Below are 19,976 nucleotides of genomic sequence, written 5' to 3'. Positions count from 1 at the left end.
CGGTAGAAGTGTGGTGTAACCGAAAAGTGAAAAACTGAATGTTTGGTTGCCCCGCAACAATAATGATGCCGGCCACTAATGATTCCACCAGGAATTTAGCAACGTTTTATCATACCCAGACCATTTTTCGTGAAACATTGTTTGATTTAACCATTTTTCGAATTTAAATTATCCAGATCTTCCAATATTTTGGTTACTTTATTCGTTAAATAAAAATTTTCTCATTTCTCGGCTGATTAACCGTTTCAAGCGTCTGGTGCATGCGGGGCGGGGCATGCAATCAAAATAAACTGGAATCCAGTCAAATGGGAGGAGCTTCATCTGCTAATCTAGGGACATAAAAGCTGTTCCCTCTGATTTCTTTCGTCATTTTCGTTGGATCAGTCAAGCAGGGTGGATGTCACCAAGGAGAATACATTTTACTAAGGTGGCGCAGATAAACATTGCAAACCACTGGTTGTCTCTTCCATTCTTCTGGTGTTCTTATGGAACTGAAATAGTGACGTCACTATTTTAGTTGCATAAGAACACCAGAAGAGTGGAAGAGACAACAAGTGGTTTGCAATGTTTATCTGCGCCACCTTAGTAAAATGTATTCTCCTTGGGATGTCACCACCACAGCTGAGCAGTGGCACATCAACCCAGCCGCAACTCTCGGCTATCGTGCGGATAGCACCAGGAATCTCATCCATGGCAGAAAGCGACGTACCAGTTTTCGGTGGCATCCTGTATTTAGCATTAAGGAGAAAACCAACACGCATTGCGTGACATGATGTTTTCATGCCATTTCGTTCCTAAAATCGTCAATTAATCAAACGGTCCTTCTCAGGACCACCGAAAATATTTCCTCAAGAGTTATAAATCACATAATTTCATTCCATCAATCGAGAAAAATGTGGTTCAATCGAAAAATGAAAAATTGAATTCCGGCCACTAATGGTTCCACCCAGAATTTAGCAACGCATTGTCCTATCAGAACCATTTTTCGTGAAACACTGGGGAGCGTCCAGAAATTACGTCACGTTTAAAGGGGGGGGGGGGGGTCAACAAAGTGTGACAACCCATACAAAAATTTCAGAGGTCCCATACAAAAAGTGTGACATAGTGATGAGGGGTTGAAAATGACTAATTTTTGTGTGCCTTAATTTAAGGACGATCCCTTGTTTAATTCTAGCATTTTTCGAATTGAAATGATCTAAATCTTTTTATATTTTGGGTACTTTATTTTGTTAAATGAAATGTTCTCTCATTTCTTGGTTGAAAATCGTTTGAAGCGTCCGAAGCATGCGGGGCGGGTCATGCAATCGATACAAACTGGAAAGCCAGCCGCATGGGAGGAGCTTCATCTGCTAATCTAGGGGCATAAAAGCTGTTTCCTATGATTTCTTTCGTCATTTTCATTGGATCAGTCAGGGAGGGTGGAGGTGGATATCACGTCCACGGGTGCGCAGCAGCACGTCAACTGCGACAAGTGATAGCACCAGGAATCTCATCCACTGATCTGCTGATTGTTTCATTCTATTCTATTGTTATATTCTATTCTATTTATCGAATTAAAATGATCTTAATTTTTCAATACTTCGATTAGTTTATCCGTTCGATTCGAAATTGTCTCAAAGAACGGTTGCAGTAGTTTGAAGCGTCTGACACAATGTGGGCGGGTCATGCAAACGGAATAAACTGGGAAGCCCACCGAATGGGAGGAACTTCATCCTTGGCTTCATCTGCTAATCTAGGAGCATAAAAGCTGTTTCCTCAGACAACTTTCGTCATTTTCCATGGATCAGTCAAGGAGAGTGGAGATGCCACCTCCCAGCTAGGCAGCAGCACACAAACTCAGCGATGACTCTCGGCTATCGTGGTGACAGCATTAGGAATCTCATCCACGACAGCAAACGGCCGCATTCAGTATGGGTAAAATCGCATTGCGTGATGAATTCATGCAATTGTCTTGCCAAAATCTTCCGTTTTATAAACGGTCTTTTCCAGGATCAGCGAAAATGATTCCTCAAGAGTTATGATTCGGATAATTAAAAGCGACAGATTGAAAGCTTGGTAGTTCAGCAATAGTGAAGTGGCTACTAATGTTTTTCCTGGATGAAAACAACGTATTGTCGAAAGAGTTTCACGTTAAACTTTCGTTGAAAAGATCTATTTAACGCCGTTCAATTATCTAATAATTTTATCCGCTCGATGAAAATTCTCTCGTAGAACAGTAATTTAACCGTTTCTCTTCAAAACGAAATAACTCTTGAACTAGTCAACATCTTCCCAAATAACAGAACCAGCTGAATAACAGCTTCTTGAGCTAAAGTTAGCTTAAGAGTGATTTGCTTTACTCTTATACAGCAAAAATGTGTGTTGGGTTGTGAATGCGTTCAGCGAAAGCGATCACACAACAACTTTACTCAACACATCAGTCCACCATTTGTATTATCATAACAACAAACATTGTATTATGGAAATATAAAAGTCGGAATCTCGTTCCAGCCTTTGTCCTACGTCAACATTGCGGTTATGTCTCAGACATTGCCCGCTCCTAGTTTTTTGCTATTTTGAACTGCGCAAATATTTGCCTTGAGAGAAAATACAGATGATGATGATGATGATTATTGTGTACTAACTAGACCGGTCCACATTTGTATGACGAGAAAAAAAGTAGTCAAAATGCACGGGGCACCCCCTAGAATTGTGCCTTTGGGCGAGTACCTAGAACAACTTGTGAAAAATTTAGCTTTATCGGCTGAAAACTGAGCTGCCACAAATGAGTTGAAGTTTGTATGGCGTGCATGCCACGAAACTATACAAGCTTGTAGGTATAGCAAAAATCGCACCGAAATTAGCAAATACGCGCGAAACGGAAAAATCGCGAAAAACGCCAAATCCGCGCCACCTGTAACAGCCCTGCAAGACAGGACAAGCCTTGGCAGCTATGTTATGATAGACGGGGATATTTTCAAGGTGGTAGAGATTACCTCGGTTCCTTGGTAACGACTAAATTTAACGTAGCATGTACATCCTGTAAGTGGCCAAGGTTGGATGCATACAACAGTGGGCAGGGCATGTTGCAAAATGCCGGATAACAACCCTGCACAGTTGGTGTTTGCTAATCATTCGGTTGGTACAAGCAGGCGTGGAGCGCATTGAGCATCGAAGGGCGGACCAGGTGGAGCGTGGTCTAGCGAGCGTTGGGCGTGAGGGACGTTGGAGATCTGCAGCTGGATGATTCAGTGTTGTCATGAATTGATATGCAGCTACCTAAATAATGAACGAACAGCTGGAACAAAAAACCTGGTCACACAATGCATAAGCACTAAGTCGGACCGGACGATTTAAGGTGGAACTTCAACTGTATGTATTGTGCTCGTGTCTTGCTGTCATCACTGAACAGGAGCAACCCGAATAAATTACCAAATTTATGTATTCCTTTCTGCCCCGTAGAGCTACAGTGCCAAGCATTAATATTAATAATTAATCATCGAACACGATTTGCAAATTTACGATCCAAACTTCTGCTGCTTCTCGTCCTGGTACTTGAAGTGCAGATCCATACAGTCCTGGTTGGAAATGTTGACCCATCCGGTTGGTTTGATGTGGTACACCCGAACGATACCGCCGGAGTACGCATCGCGATGGGTTGCGTGGTAGATCGCCCGACGACCCAAATCCTGGGCTTCCTCATCCTTCAAATCCCACCGATATCCGGAATCCAAAACACCATAGGCGTAGATGGAACCGCTACCAACGGAGAACACCTTACCCGGGGTGCGTGTGCCTTCCGAATCGATGTAGTACAGCTGGGGACCCTGCCGGATGGAATCGATACATTTTAGTCATTACTCTTAAATCGAAAAGAAAGCCACCCACTTACCCGCTTATCGTAGCCGGCCAACATCATGCCCATGCTGAGACCCATGCCCTTGTAATAGTACACAATGTTGGACATGATTTTGCTGGCGGCGGCTACCGAAATCCGCTCCTTGTTCCGCAGCTCGTAGATGCGACACTCCTTGGCCAGCACCCGATCCCAGTAGACGCAATCGGCGGCACCTCCGGCCAGCGTTCCCAGCAGGTAATCGTTGATCTCCACAATCTTCTTCATGGTCTGCGAGCCGATGAATTGGCCACCGGTGGCACGGGAATCCACAGCCAGGATGACTCCGCCCTGGAACCGGAACCCGAGCGTCGTGGTACCGTGGTCGAATTCCATCTTGATTCCACTCGCTTCGCCATGGGCCTGCAGTTTGGCCAGATTCTGCGCCGGCTGTTCGGAACGACAGCGAATGACTCGGATGTTAGACAAGTGCGAAACATAACCTTCTCACAGCGTTCAATCTTACCTCTTGGAACGGTGGAACCGCTAGGGAGAAACTGTTGTGCAGATTCTGACTGTTCAGAGCGAGGTCCCGCTGGAAGAATTGATGATCCATCGGTCCACCGGACATCAGGCTTCCGCCGGGAAGACCGCACACATCAGCTAGGGCCATTTTTCGATGAAAATTGAGGAAAAACTGTGATCGACCGAAATGTTCACTACCAAAATGATGACAAACAAAAACCGCTGTTGAGCAAAGTGACAGTCGCTGAGTGTGACACGGTGGGAAAATTTCTACTAAAAATCGGCATTGGTTTAATTTTGGCTGCGTCCTTCTTTCCAAGTGCAGAGCCTTACAAAAGTTACTGTCACTTCGAAACAACCCCGCCGGAAAGTGCATTGATGGTCAGCTGTCACCGCGACAGTCCAGTCACAGAAAGTAAAAAAAAAATCAAAAAGAGTGTGTCGCCAGCTCGAGTGCAAATTTAATTTTCTGAAAAACTTAAAAAAACATCATTATTTTCGCAACAAATTGTGTAATTATCATTCAGATTATGCTCTAGTTAGTGACTGCAGTGAATGTTTTCTAATTAATATCGATTTCAGAGCATATTTTGGTGAAGAATTTTGCTGGCAAAACATTCGTCGCCAGTCAAAGGGCAAACGTCACTACCTCACACGTCAGCCGGAATCTTTCAAGCTTTCGTGTGAACGGCGCTGGTGTTGTGTTATTGGGAGTGTGTTGATTCAGTCCGTTTTCATCGTCTCTGGAGCTTGAAAAATTGCTTCAAAATGGTCCTGATAGCGGCCGCCGTCTGCACCAAAGCAGGGAAAAGTGAGTTCCGTGTTGCTGGAAGATACCAACGGTTATCATTGAAAATGATTTACTCTGCCTTTTAGCGATTGTCTCCCGGCAGTTTGTCGAAATGACCAAGGCCCGCATAGAAGGTTTGTTGGCTGCCTTTCCGAAGCTGATGACCTCCGGTAAACAGCATACGTTCGTGGAAACGGACTCGGTTCGGTATGTTTATCAGCCGCTAGAGAAACTTTACATGCTGTTGATCACCACCAAGGCCAGTAACATCCTGGAGGATCTGGAAACGTTGCGTTTGTTCTCCAAAGTGGTAAGTAGCTAACAGAGTGGATAACTGACACTGAGGAAGATTACAAGTGGTAGTCGAAATACGCGTATCTGTCAAAGGATAAGCAACATAGGGCGGAATTAAAAGGTACGAAACTGATAACACTCATTCAAAGAGGGTATTCTGCTTAGAGGGTTCGAAAAGTCGGTACAAGAAGTAGCTAACAGTTGGATTAAGGGGTTGTCTGGACATTCAGAGCTCTAGAACATTCCCCGGGAAACTATCTAAATTACTATGCTACTATTTACAGATTCCAGAGTACTGCCGGTCCCTGGAGGAGAAGGAAATCATCGAAAACGCGTTCGATCTCATCTTCGCATTCGACGAAATTGTTGCCTTGGGCTACAGAGAAAGCGTTAATCTGGCGCAGATTAAGACCTTTGTTGAAATGGATTCGCACGAGGAAAAGGTTTACCAGGCGGTCCGCCAAACGCAGGAACGAGAAGCCAAGCAGAAGAGTCGCGAGAGGGCAAAGGAACTGCAACGACAGCGGATGGAGCAGAAGAAAATGGGCGGTAGTGGGCGGCCTTACGGCGGTGGTAGTTCCGAAGGATTCGGCAACAGCTCCAGTGGCGGAGGGGGCATTTCCAACCATTCGTCGATTTCGGCACCGTCGATCGGGATCGGCGAGATCAAACCGGCCGCGCCGGCAGCGTAAGTTATTCAGGGTGGATATACTAAAACATTGTAATAACGATGGAAATTTTCTATTTGGTAGTAAACCGGCCGCAGCGAGAAATGCTCTCAAGCTGGGAGGAAAGAATCGCGATGCTGACACATTTGTGGATCAGCTCAAAAGTGAAGGTGAAAAAGTTGTTTCCAATCCAACACCTGCCGCTGTTTCTTCGGTCGCCAAGGTCAAGCCAGTTTCGGACGTTCCAATGGATGAGTAAATATCTACAGAACCGTTTTGGATAAAAAAAATGTAGTTTCCGTTGCTTATTGATGTTTTTTCATTCATTTCAGGGTGCACCTTCGCATGGAAGATAAGATTGTGGTTCGCATAGGACGGGACGGTGGTCTCCAAGCGTTCGAACTGTCCGGATTGCTAACGTTGCGCATTTCCGACGAAAAGTACGGCCGAATCAAGGTGCAATTGCAAAACCAGGATCAGCGAGGTATTCAGCTACAAACGCATCCCAACGTGGACAAGGAACTATTCAAGAGCAAAGGTCAGATTGGACTCAAAAATCCGGCCAAGCCATTCCCGATGAACACGGATGTGGGTGTGTTGAAGTGGCGCTATCAGACACAGGATGAATCGGCCATTCCTCTCACTAGTAAGGGCCCATTAAATACTCATTTTTTTATCAACTTAGCTATGAATATCTTTTTCTTTCAAATTATTTTCCAGTTAACTGTTGGCCCTCTGAGAACGCCGAAGGCGGTTGCGATGTCAATATCGAATACGAGCTGGAACATACTCGGCTAGAGCTTCAAGATGTTTGCATTAGCATTCCATTGCCGTGAGTATTTTATTATCTTCGCTTTAAATGCAAGCTTTATTCATCATTTCATTGCACCATCAAACACAGTAAAACTGTGTCCACCTTACTGATGATTAAACCTTCTTCTCCCTTAGAATGGGAATTAGCCCATCTATTGCCGAATGCGATGGCGATTACAATCACGATTCTCGTAAGAATGTCCTGCAGTGGAATCTACCCGTCATCGATGCATCCAGCAAGCAAGGCTCGATGGAGTTCAGCGTGCCCAATTCGATCCCCGGCGATTTCTTCCCACTAGACGTAAGTTGTCAACGAAAAAAATCTCACTTTCCTCGCATTAAATCCCAACCTAATACATCGCCCAACAGGTCACGTTTTCGTCGAAAATCCCCTATGCCGATCTGCGAGCGATGAAGGTCCAACTGGTCGACGACGAGTCGGACGTTAAGTATTCAACAGAAACTCTATTCTATCCAGATAAGTACGAAATCGTGTAACTTGCCTCCGGGTTTTCATGGTCTTCTGTTGCGTTCCGGGAGTTATTCTTTAAACATTCGTGGTAGGTAGGCGTTCCTTGCGGCATTAACAACTGACGTATATATTTTGCGTTGATGCTTTGAGTCCCATGGCCCCCACTCTTTTTATAATTGCTATGTTTGAACCGTACATTTGTTTATAGAGTTTATTTGAATACACTAGCTCGATGGCCGTTTGATTGATGGTCATCTAAAATGGAAGTAGATCATGCATGTAGCGCACTTTACAAGTTATGTGTATAAGGAGGTATGCTGATACATGCTATAAAACAATTTAATTAAGGAGAAAATCAAATTCTATAGTATCCAATTATTTTATCTACTTCGATTTAAAACAAATTACTGGAAATACATTATGATACATATATATTTTTGTTAAATAATTGAGTGGTGGATATCACATCCATAAGCATTAAGCAATGATTTCCCAGGATAGTCACTTAAGTAATTATTTAAATAATTATTTATCGACTATTTGGTTATGTTGGGGCCTACGCTAATAACTGATTAGAATAACGCTCAGGTATTTCGCTATACAAAATGGTGAGCATTAGCATTACTGCCGCCAACAATTAGCGCAAGGCCTTTTGAAGTGAAGTATGCGATGACTTGTTTGAAAGCATCCGTAGGGCGTTATCCTACTGAAGCTAGAGTTTGTAGATAAAATAAACTATTAGAATCAAGTGTGGAATTACCACATTTGCTTGAAAGATCCATTATCTTTTAAACAATAGCATTCCGAGCAGCATTCGTCCAATGACAACAAAAATGATCCTGTTCCCTCGATCTCGGTCCGTTAACATTCATGTTAAAATGTATTTAGTCATGACCGATTTACGTCTGTTTTGGTCAAAATCAATTTTGATTGATATAAACGTCATGTACTCCAAGCCCTGTGACATGACCTGTACTCCATGTACCATGTACCTGTACCATGTACTCCAAGCCCTGTGAAAATCAAATTCTATAGTATCCAATTATTTTATCTACTTCGATTTAAAACAAATTACTGGAAATACATTATGATACATATATATTTTTGTTAAATAATTGAGTGGTGGATATCACATCCATAAGCATTAAGCAATGATTTCCCAGGATAGTCACTTAAGTAATTATTTAAATAATTATTTATCGACTATTTGGTTATGTTGGGGCCTACGCTAATAACTGATTAGAATAACGCTCAGGTATTTCGCTATACAAAATGGTGAGCATTAGCATTACTGCCGCCAACAATTAGCGCAAGGCCTTTTGAAGTGAAGTATGCGATGACTTGTTTGAAAGCATCCGTAGGGCGTTATCCTACTGAAGCTAGAGTTTGTAGATAAAATAAACTATTAGAATCAAGTGTGGAATTACCACATTTGCTTGAAAGATCCATTATCTTTTAAACAATAGCATTCCGAGCAGCATTCGTCCAATGACAACAAAAATGATCCTGTTCCCTCGATCTCGGTCCGTTAACATTCATGTTAAAATGTATTTAGTCATGACCGATTTACGTCTGTTTTGGTCAAAATCAATTTTGATTGATATAAACGTCATGTACTCCAAGCCCTGTGACAGCACTGACCAACTTTTTTACAGCTTGTAGGCTTTATATAAGCATACAGCGCTTATTATAGTTCTTACTGTTTATAGTGCCTATAAGCATTAGGAATGCTTATATAGAGCTTTTTAGCACTGAAAAGCTGTTCAATGATCGTTATGCTTAGAACAGTGCTTAGCGGTTACCTGGGTAGAGTGTTATGACTCGGTGCCTAAAGAATTCGAATAGCTTGATAAACGGCTGGGAAATTTATTTACACGGTAAAAAATCTGCACTTTGATATGAACTGATTGGCACTTGAATTCGCACTACTGTTCAATCAGTTTGTTATCAATTACATATCATTTGACAAAGAACATCCAATGCCTCTTCATTTTTAATGGAACTTCACATCAATTCGTTGTTGACAACGTTTTGATTTCAAAACTAAAATTTAAAAAAGAAATATGTACAGCCACACCCAGATTCGATACCAGGACCTTAGCGTCACGATCAACTGTTTTACCACTACACTACTCCACAGGGATGATGCACAAATTTTGTCACGCAAAAATCGACCTTTTCCAACCCCCCCTCCCCCCTATGTCAAACTTTTTGTATGGGACTTCAATATTTTTTGTATGGGTCGTCACGTTCTGCTAAACCCCCCTCCCCCCTAAAAGCGTGACGTAATTTGTGTACGGTCCCACATCTGTTAGAGAGGTGCGAATCGAAGCGAAGCGCTTTCTACCGCCTGTCATCTATATTTACTTTTACGCCCAAAACAGTCATTACCAAATCAACAGCTTTTCACTTTGGATCGTATTGCCACAGACAACAGACGTAACACCTTGAACGGTTTTCTTGGAAATCCATCGCCCAGTTCACACTACCATCACCTGGTGGAAAAGTTGCACGAATCACTGTGTTGTGCAATATGTATCCTCAACAGAAGGCGCTAATTTGAAACGTCAAATGCATAAAAAAATGATGCAACTATGAAAATTTAAAATGATCGTTCAAAGCGTGGTCGATGGAAATTTCGCAAGTGTTACGTTTGTTTGTCTGTGCATCCTAGGATGTTGTACATTCCAAAAATTCTTCACGTCAAGGCTACACTGAAAGGAGCCTTGCAGTAATGACAAGCATAAACATGTTTTTAAATTTACCATGGCAAAACATGATCATCGACCCACCAACGCTTCTTGTGTGCGTTTTACTTTTTCTCACATCAACCGGTTCGATAGCTGAGTGGTAGCGTGCGAGCCTGGTGATGTCAAGGTTCTTGGTTCGAATCCGGTTGCCAACAGAAACTTTTTTTAATTGAAAATTGAGTCCATGGTAAAATTGAAAACATAATTCTGTTGAATTAAAACGAAACTCAGTCTGCACAAATTTAGTGGCGTTGTGCATTTAAATTGACCCTCAGAATAGTAATTTTCACCGCAAGCCGCCGTTCAGTGTACGTGAAAACATACGTAGATTTTTTCCATCGCACTTTCCACGTAGCACCTATGTGAATCGAAGGTGACAAAGAATGAACGCATGAACTTATGAACTGTTCCTGTTCCACCGAAGTTTCACGTAGCAGCTACGTGATACTTCCAGTCCATTGCACGAATAGTTCTTGTAGAATGTAGATGGTACTTTGATGTGATTTACTCATTATTAAGGTAAATTGCACTGCTTTTTAAGCTGGACCCGCTTTATTTACAATAATTCAAAATAAACTCAATCAAATTTCGCAATAAACTGCACTATCGTTCATTAGCAGAAGGATAATGCAGCTATTGGAATAAGCTAAAACAAGATACATAATTAGGGAACATTATCGTATATTTTGACACAATCTATTTGTTACGTCTTTGCACAAACGACCGTTCCGTATTACATTTAGGACTCGATTAAGGTAATCTCACAAATCAAGACCAGCAATTAAAAGGTCCACATAAACATTTTGTAAGCAAACACGTTTTTGTTGAATAATGGATTTCTGGGTTCCACCCACATAGCTCAATATCATTAGCAAATAGCGCACTTTACAAGCTTTATGTTAATGATATTAACCCTAAAAGGGATACCTGGGGTCCATTGGCGCCTTTCAGAGCTCGTCTTTGATGGAACACACTTAGCGAGGTGACGAAACTGAGGTCATGAAGGTATCCCTTTTAGGGTTAAGATCCCAGAGGGCCCTAAGTCGACAGAAACTTGTCTTTTTTTGCAATGTTGATGCGGCCTTTCTAATGACTGGATATTGAAATATTAAACAGCAAACACCATAGCAGTTGGCATTGTTCGGCGACGTTGATGCATTGTATTTGCAAGTTCCGAAGCCCACTCTGCAAACCGGGATCTTTTCCGCTTGCAGCTGGCGGTTTCACCGACGGCATTAATTCAGCGACACTCAACCGCTTAGCAATTTAAAATTCCTGCTGCGTCGTAAGAAAATGATCTTTATGACTTATTTGCATTGCTACTTACAATTAATTTTACTTACCTTCAATAAGAATGCCAAATTATGCCAAAAAAAAGTCCTAAGTTTGCAACGAGGTTTGCAATCAAACTACGCCATCTTGATGATAACGTAAACACAAAATGAACAGGGAATGAAGCTGTCAAATGAACTTACGCAGGCAAGTGATTTTCACGTCAGAGCTACTGAGCAGTTGCGTGAAGGTTACTGGAACATCATTTCGTATTTATTTATGGTTAGGTAATTGTCATCGTCGTCAAGTAAACTCAGAGAAATGAATACTTTTCTGAGGCTACGTGATTTTCCATGTAGCCTTGACGTGTGGATTTTTTGGAGTGTAGCTTGCATTTGGTGCTTAGCGAACACAAATCGGTTGACAGACGGCTGAGAAAATTATTATAAGACACTTTGTCAAACATCTCTCAAAAAGTTGAGTTATATTTCTCCCATACTCTTCGGAAGATATATCTTTAACCAAATGTCCAATTGGAATAAAATTTGAAAGCGTTCTTTTAAAATGTTGTTATGCCACAAAAGTTCAACTTATTGGAAGTAATGGCTTAATTTCCCCCTGGGAAGGAAAAAAATGTTGTAGCTTTTATTTGGTGCTAAGTGCCAGGAGAACCCAAATTAGTTGACAGACAGCCTAAAAATTATTATGATACATTTTTTTTCTTAAAAAATTAACCCGCATAAATGATAACCATAAGATTTGCTTAACCACCCATTCGGGATACGGTTTGAACAGTATGCGGTATTGTTGAACCGTCTACATTACGGTCCGTGTATTGTGTTGGTTTATTAGGGAAGTTGTATTACTCCCAAGTAGGTACTCTTCGAAAGATATCTCGGTAATTTAATGTCCAATCAAAATGACATTTGAAAGCTTTCTACTAGGATATTGTAGCTTTCATTCGGATAGAACTCATATCGGTTGACATATGGCTTTGATAAAGAAACACTTTGTCAAAAATATCTCAAAAACTTAAATTGTAGTACTCTCAAGTACTCTTCGAAAGATATCTCGGTAATCAAATGTCCAATCAATATAAAATTTAAGCGTTCTACTAGGTTGAAGTAGCTTTCATTTGATGCTAAGAAAATTCAAATCGGTTGAGAGACGGCTGGGAAACGTGCGTAATTTTTTTGTAATGCACAATCTCATGCATGCATAATCTCATGCTCCCATATTCATGCTATTCGAAAACAAACGATTAGGTAGGGCAGCGTCCATTTATTACGTAACGCTAAAATCGGCATTTTTCAACCCCTCCTCCCCCCTCCGTAACGCTTTTTTGTATGAAAATCCCAAAAATTTTGTATGGACCGTAACGCTCAGCTGTACTTCCCCCCTCGCCCTAGAGCGTTACATAATTTGTGGACGGCGCCTAGGGTAAATCGGGGTAATTTAGCCGACCTAAGAAAAAGTCGACAAAAGATGCAGAAAACAACGTGGAAGCTTCCGCACTTCGTATGGACTGAATGATTTTGATAATACTGAACTATTTGCATGTAAATATTTTCGTTAAATTGTGTTAACATGCAAAAAAAAAAGATTTTTGGAAAAAGCTGTGTTTTTGGATCGATTTTGAACCCACGGGGTAATGTGAGCAACCGATTTTTGATGAAGAATTCATCCCTCCTAATGTAAAATAAACTTGATATTCATCATTGTTCATCAAATCTTTTGGCATCAACTTGAAATGTATGGAAAATTAACTAGTTTGAAAGTTATCCAAGGTATTTAAACAAGAGGAGTCTTATGTGATGTTTTTATTCTGCGTTCGTCGGGGTAATTTTGAAAATTATTTTTCCAATTTAATGTGAACTAGCAGTACTTCTTTCTAACATCTCAATCCCTCTAATATCAGGCCAGTATTAAAGCTGAAAGGTGAATTTGCAGATATTACTAGATTTTATATGTTTTTCATAAGGGGAATGATATATCCTTTTCTAACCGGAAAATCCACATTTATCCGTTCCTAACTGTCGCTAGCCACTTCTAACTGAATAGCAGTTAGACGCGGGCAACGACGGTTAGCAACAATAGAGGTAATAAACTACAGAGGTAGAATGTCGCTGGCGACACCGCCGCAACATCTCTTGCTGGCGAAGATAGGGAGGGATATAAGTGTCAAAGCGAAAAAGTATGCAGTTTGACAGATAGATACTAGAGTCCCTATAATTAGAGTCTGGCGGACTGTCACTTTCGACCGGAGCCAATCGAGCATGACGTCATAGTGTCCTCACCGATAAATGCTACACCGTGACGTCATGCTCGATTGGCTCCGATAGAAAGTGACAGTCCGCCAGACTCTAATAGATACCCGGGATGTTTGCGAACGAGAACAAAGGGAACAGCAGCGACATTCGTCCTCTATAGTTTATTAACTCTATTTTAGCAACGGATAAATGCGGCATTTTCCGGTTAGCAAAGGAAGCGTCATTCCCCCAGGTTTTCCATGAGGTGCTCAATTCATATTGGCGATTAAAAGTAGAGGTTATGTCGTGAAAATTTAGAAGTTTGAAAGGGAAATACCAGTTCCCCATCAGTTTAGTCATCAATTTTTTGGTAAATTTATCGATAAAATGAATTTTTCTACCCCGATCCCACATTAAATTATCACATTATCTAGAACGACTCAATCACTAAAATACGAAATGGGATTTCACAAAACTTAACCTCACTTTAGGGGGCCAATTGCCTCATTGGCCAAATTACCCCGACTACCCCTACAGCACCGATTGATTCTGCTCTTTTTGTTTTCATAGGTGCTCACTTCCAACAAAAAATACAAAAATTAGAAACAACACAAACGGCGCTTCAAACCCTAGTTTTTCGTAGGATGACAATGGGAGCCACATGCTTGATAAGGGAACCAATACCCTATAAATACGATTTAATTTATGTTATGATATTATATTGTTTGTGGCTACCGTATACATGTGCAAAGACCTAAATATTCCCACGCCTTCCGATATTCAAAGTCAATTCAACTGAAACAAAAATGCATTTTCACCCCACATTCCCAACAGCTGCCCGGGGGATTTTAGATTCAATTTTCATCGTAGGGTCTACCTACCTCACGCGCGGCATATTGGAAGCAACGAAAATCGCACCATTCGTTACTGACCTAGTTTTTATAACCCATCATCGTCCGGTGGTGGCCGGGTGCGATCGTGTTGCACCGCGTTAGGTCCGGTCGGTGTGATGCAATTTCAATTACGCTTGGGACAACGATGGGTAATGAACCCGAAAGAATGATATGGAACCGCGACATCCTATCGATCGCGCTGGAACAAAGATTGTTTATTTTTGTTTAGATTGGCGGCATAGAACGCCGGACTTGTTTTGCACTCGATTTGTTTTGACTTCGAGTAAACTGAAAGAAAAGAATGTGGGGGTATAATTTCAACCAACATCCGCGGCCGGGGTCCGGCTAGGGTTCACTGTGCCCAAGTAAGGTACACTTCAATAACAAAGCGGGTGCTTTGTTTTGGAGAATTTGGTGCCAAATTCCAAAGACGATGAGGATGATGATGGTGACGATGATGATGATGGGGAGAATGATAATGACGTCGATGGTGGGGTTCAATTCTTTCACACACCCAAGCCTTGTATACGCTCAAGTGAGGCGGGGCTAGAAGATGTAGGCCTTGGTGTAAAGATTCTCAGTAGGTTTTGTGCGAACACGCCCAAGTCAGGCGTGGTTAGGAGATTTAAGTATTTCGTTGGCATTAATATTCTTGGTAGGGCTTGGGATACGCCCAAGATAGAAGAGTCGTGATGTTTTCAAGAAGAGAAGGATTTTAATCACGATGAGGACAAGTAGGATAGGTTGAGGTCTAGGTTTTGGACTTATTAGTATTTTCATTTGGTAGGGTTTTGGATACGCCCAAGTTGGTTCGGGCATTGTTAGAAATTATCATGACATCTTCGGCAAGACGAGAATGATCGTAGGAATTTTAGACACGCCCAAGCTGGTTCGGGTATTGCTAGGAAATTTAGGCTATAAATACGGAGGCTTTGGCTTCAGTCGAGGTCAGTAGTCGGGGAGTTCGGTGACAACGTTAACGCAGGCAGCACATCGGATAAGTCTTGAGCTCCCTTGTGGGACACCTCTAGATACTGTCCTAAGGCTGTAGGTAGGACTTAGTAATGGTCAAGAAGAAGCTAGAAGTGTCTAGATTGTTAAGCTTAAGTAGTTCGGTGAAGAAATACAGAAAATGTTAAGGTGATATAAGAAAAAAGTGAATCGTTGTAATATAAGATAAGTGATGTTTTGTGATACTTCAATATAGTTAATTAAAAGATTTTGTCGGACTGTAATGAAATGAAAGATATCACATTCCGTGTAGTGTTTAATGCAGCCCCTGGACGGTACAGGGCGCTTCATATGGTGACAGCGGAAAACTGTTCGACAATTAGAACAGCGGGACGCCAATTTTCTGATTGGAAGAAGAAATCAGTGTCAGAATCAGTGCAAACCATAAACATTGAACAGTTTTGAACAATTGACAAGAAAACAATGTTACAGACTGGATGGAAAAGATGAAATTCGTGGCAGCGCAAGTGATAGTGGAATACAACGTAGCACCGAATTGGAAATAGCAACGCAACAACCTGTGTATGGAACCGAGTGTCTGGACCAATGGACATTATTCAGCCTGCATTATTTGATGGTACCGTGAGTATTAACCTTTTAAATGATTAAGTGTTTTGAGATGGTTTAAATTTTTTTGTGAGTTGGTTTGAAATGATGAAAAATTTTAAGATGATATAAACAAAAACATTGTAATTGAAATACTGTTGTGGGAAAAATAAAGAAGTAATTCAAAAATTTATAAAAAAAGGAAATCATAGCGATTTTCAATAAATAATGGAAAAATATAACAAGAATAATTATTTCAAGAAGAACAAGTGGATGAAAAATACGAACAAATAACACTAGTTAACAAAATCAAAATCAAGTCGCGAACTTCTGTTAACGATTAAAATTATTGATGCATAATTACGTGCTGATTTTGAGACCGTGTTTAGAACAAGGAAACTAAGAAGTACAGTTTTTTTCTATTATACGAGACAATCGCAACCAAGTTTTTTTTTGAATTTACTAAAATTTAAATATCTCAAGTTAAAATTCACAAATTTTCAATATCTTTTTGCAATAATAGGAAGCTGAATGTAATATGTTTTGAATATCTGATTTTTTTTTCTCGTCAGATTGGATATTGATAAGTGTAGGGAACAATCGCCTTAAATTTTAGCAAAATATTCAATAAATAAAGACAATTTGTATTTTTCTTTCAAAAAAAAAAAAAAAAAAAAATCTTTATCAATTATAGCAATGTTGATTCAAAATCGCCAGCTTTGCACGGGATATCGAAAACATTTTCAGCTCTACTGTATTTTTTCCCTTATGCTTTCGAACTTAGGGCATAATTTTACACTAAACATGATTTTCAGATGTAAACTAGCATTACAATGGAATGGAATCAATCAAAAGTTGAAAAAATAATAATAATTTTGTAACTATGCAGCAGACCGGCGATAATAAGGTCGTGGTAATTTAAATTAAAAAAAAAAACTCAGTAAAAATATCAACATAAAAATGGCCACGAATACAATGGATGAAATAGGCAACAATAGTGGAGCGAACAACGCTAGATTTGAATTTCCAATAGGTTTTGCTATACAGTGTATTCCAGAATTTTATGGTAGTGCGTGTGAATTGGATGCTTTCATATATCAAATAAATTGTTTTTTGGAACCCATAAAACGGATAACTGATGCTAGTGAAAGGAAAAATGCAGAAACCGTACTCATTCAAATTGCACTGTCTAAACTTAAAGGTCCAGCAGCGTTAAAATTTAAAAACATTCTTGCAAATACTTGGGATAAAGTGAAAGATAATCTCCAAAAAGAATTCGGAATTAGTTTACAATTAGAAGAACTGTTTAATAAAATAGAGACCCTTGAACAAGGCAAGTGTGAAAGTTTTAAAAACTACAAAGATCGCGTTCTTCAACTTAAGAGGAATATTGATGAATTCGAAAAAGATTATATTAAAGATCCTACAATTGAGTCATACGCTCAAAGACATTTAAGAATACATTTTCTAGCGGGATTGGAAGATATAAATTTGAAAATTTTTGCAAAAACGAAAAAAGAAGACTCATTGGAAGATTTGCTAGATTACCTACAAGAAGAATGCATCGATGTGGAACAACAAGAACGCATCGAGCAGAGATTGAGGGATTCCCACACTGCAGAATTTTACAGGCAACAAAATGAAAAACAGAAATTCAGTAATCCACAATGTATTGATCACAACTTCCATTACGATAAAAGTAGATTCAACCAGAGCGAAATAGGTTATGAAAAAGATTTTAACAATTATAGATATCTAGGACAACAAGAAATTTATCGTGGTGATTACCAGACAAGTTTTAATGAATTAACACCTTATTGGACCAACAGAAATTTTGATGAACGCAACATGGGAATTCAAAACAATAACATTTGCTATGATGAGCGAAAAAACTAAATAACCGGAGGTTCGTTAATTGCGTCCGATCACTCCGTCAATCAGAAAATAATTTAGAAAGGCGCTTATATGCTGCAAGTAATAAGAAAATGATGCCCATGAACATAAATAAGAGTTATAACATACCACAAAAACAAATGGTTCAATTTGATAAATGCATTCCAGCACAAGAAAAAGTATTTATACATTGGACGGGCAATAATCAATTTATGTTAAATATACCCACTGTAGAAAGACCATACACAAAAATCAATTACATGATAGACACAGGCTCACAACTAAACATATTAAGATGGGATGCAGCCCCTAGAATCGGAGCAACAGACATAGATTATTCTGAATCTGAAAAGTTTTTGATTTCGGGATTCAATGGAAGTCAAACAAGAACGCTTGGATCTACTGAAGTTAGTTTAATAATTGGGAAGTCTAAGTATAAGATAAAATTTTATTTAGTTCACCACTTAAATGTACATGGTATCATAGGAGCAGAATTTTTGAAACAGCATACATTATATATTAGCCAGAACTTTGATTACATAGCCCTACGCAAGCCAGATAGTGTAGAATATAATATTAACAATATTACAACAACAAAGTACGTAATGGTATCAGATAAATCTTGTCAGACTGATCTACAAGATAATAGTAATTGTATACAATATGATAACAATGACAAAAGCTGTCAAGTAAATTTTGATATTGATGAAGTCATACATGATGAAATAGTTACACAGCCAATCGTACCGAAAAAAGATTATTCATGCAATATGTGCCTTTATGAGAAGTATTATGAAGACGAGAAATGCATAAATCAACATTTTGATGAAGAATATTATAATAATGGATGTTACAATAAGAATGTAGAGGCCGGGAATCAATATACGCCGGAGGATTTAGATTCAAACCAAGATCTAAGTTTGATAGATAATTTGAATTATGAACAAATACAAGGTAAAAATCGTATCGAAAAATTGCTAGATACAATTGATTTGAAGCATTTGAAAAGCGCTAATTACGACGCAATGGAAAATATAATGGCAAGATATTGTGATGTATTTTATTTGAAAGGGGATCACCTGACAGTAACAGATGCAGCAGTACATGAAATTGAAACAACGACTAATGTGCCAATAAATAAAAGGCAGTATAGGTTCCCTGAATCAACAAAGAAACAAATTAATGAGGAAATTGAAGAAATGCGTCGGCAAGGGATTATTAGGCCCAGTAAAAGTCCTTGGAATGCACCTGTTTTATGCATACCAAAGAAAGATTTAGACGAAGAAGGAAACAAAAAGCATAGAATTGTGGTAGATTTTAGGGCATTGAATTTGATAACTAAACCATTTGTATATCCGATTCCACAAATAAATGAAATATTGGATAGCCTAGGCGATAGCAAATACTTTTCAACAATTGATCTGAAATCCGGATTTTATCAAGTTCCTATAGACCCAAGAGATGCTGCAAAAACTGCATTTTCTACACCCAAAGGTCATTTTGAATTCACGAGAATGCCTATGGGGCTTAGAAACAGTCCCTCGACTTTTCAAAGACTGATGAACACAGTTTTATTTGAAATTGAAGATGTTAAAGCAATCGTTTATTTGGATGATATCATTGTTTTTGGAAGAACAATTCAAGAGCATAACGAGAATCTGATTAAAGTTTTGAAAGCTCTTCGTAAACATAATTTAAAAATTGAACCAACAAAATGCCAAATTTTGAAAACCGAATTGAAATTTTTAGGACATACAGTTGATAAAAATGGTATTCGTCCGCTTGATGGTAATATTAAGGCTATACGAGAAATGGCAATACCAAAAACTGTAAAAGGAGTGCGATCATTCCTAGGAACAGTAAACTTTTATGGTAAGTTTATACCAGGAATTGCAGAAAAACGAAAACCTCTGAATGATCTATTGAAGAAAAATGTAAAATTTAACTGGACCCCAGAGTGCCAGAAAGCATTTGAAGAATTGAAAA

At 39.6% G+C, this 19,976-nt stretch overlaps 2 protein-coding genes across 2 annotated transcripts; one reads left to right on the top strand and one right to left on the bottom strand.

Annotated features, from left to right (window-relative positions):
- Nucleotides 1-3,403: 3,403 nt before the first annotated feature.
- On the bottom strand, nt 3,404-4,577 carry LOC109413115 (proteasome subunit beta type-5). The gene is made up of 3 exons (XM_019686832.3): nt 4,341-4,577; nt 3,872-4,264; nt 3,404-3,806 (listed from the first exon to the last, which is right to left on the bottom strand). Exons 1-3 carry the CDS (start codon nt 4,485-4,487, stop codon nt 3,498-3,500), a joined length of 849 nt encoding a protein of 282 aa, XP_019542377.1. The 5' UTR covers nt 4,488-4,577; the 3' UTR covers nt 3,404-3,497.
- A 129-nt stretch (nt 4,578-4,706) lies between these two features.
- Nucleotides 4,707-7,808, top strand: LOC109413114 (coatomer subunit delta). Its single transcript, XM_019686829.3, has 9 exons — nt 4,707-4,851; nt 4,922-5,150; nt 5,216-5,439; nt 5,708-6,111; nt 6,176-6,346; nt 6,424-6,737; nt 6,812-6,923; nt 7,040-7,205; nt 7,274-7,808. Exons 2-9 carry the CDS (start codon nt 5,108-5,110, stop codon nt 7,400-7,402), a joined length of 1,563 nt encoding a protein of 520 aa, XP_019542374.2. The 5' UTR covers nt 4,707-4,851; nt 4,922-5,107; the 3' UTR covers nt 7,403-7,808.
- The last annotated feature ends 12,168 nt before the right edge of the window (nt 7,809-19,976 follow it).

Source organism: Aedes albopictus, chromosome 3 (genome assembly GCF_035046485.1).
Source record: "Aedes albopictus strain Foshan chromosome 3, AalbF5, whole genome shotgun sequence".
Taxonomy (NCBI): domain Eukaryota; kingdom Metazoa; phylum Arthropoda; class Insecta; order Diptera; family Culicidae; genus Aedes; species Aedes albopictus.
Note: the sequence above shows the minus strand (reverse complement) of the source record. Positions and strands in the feature narration are given on the sequence as shown.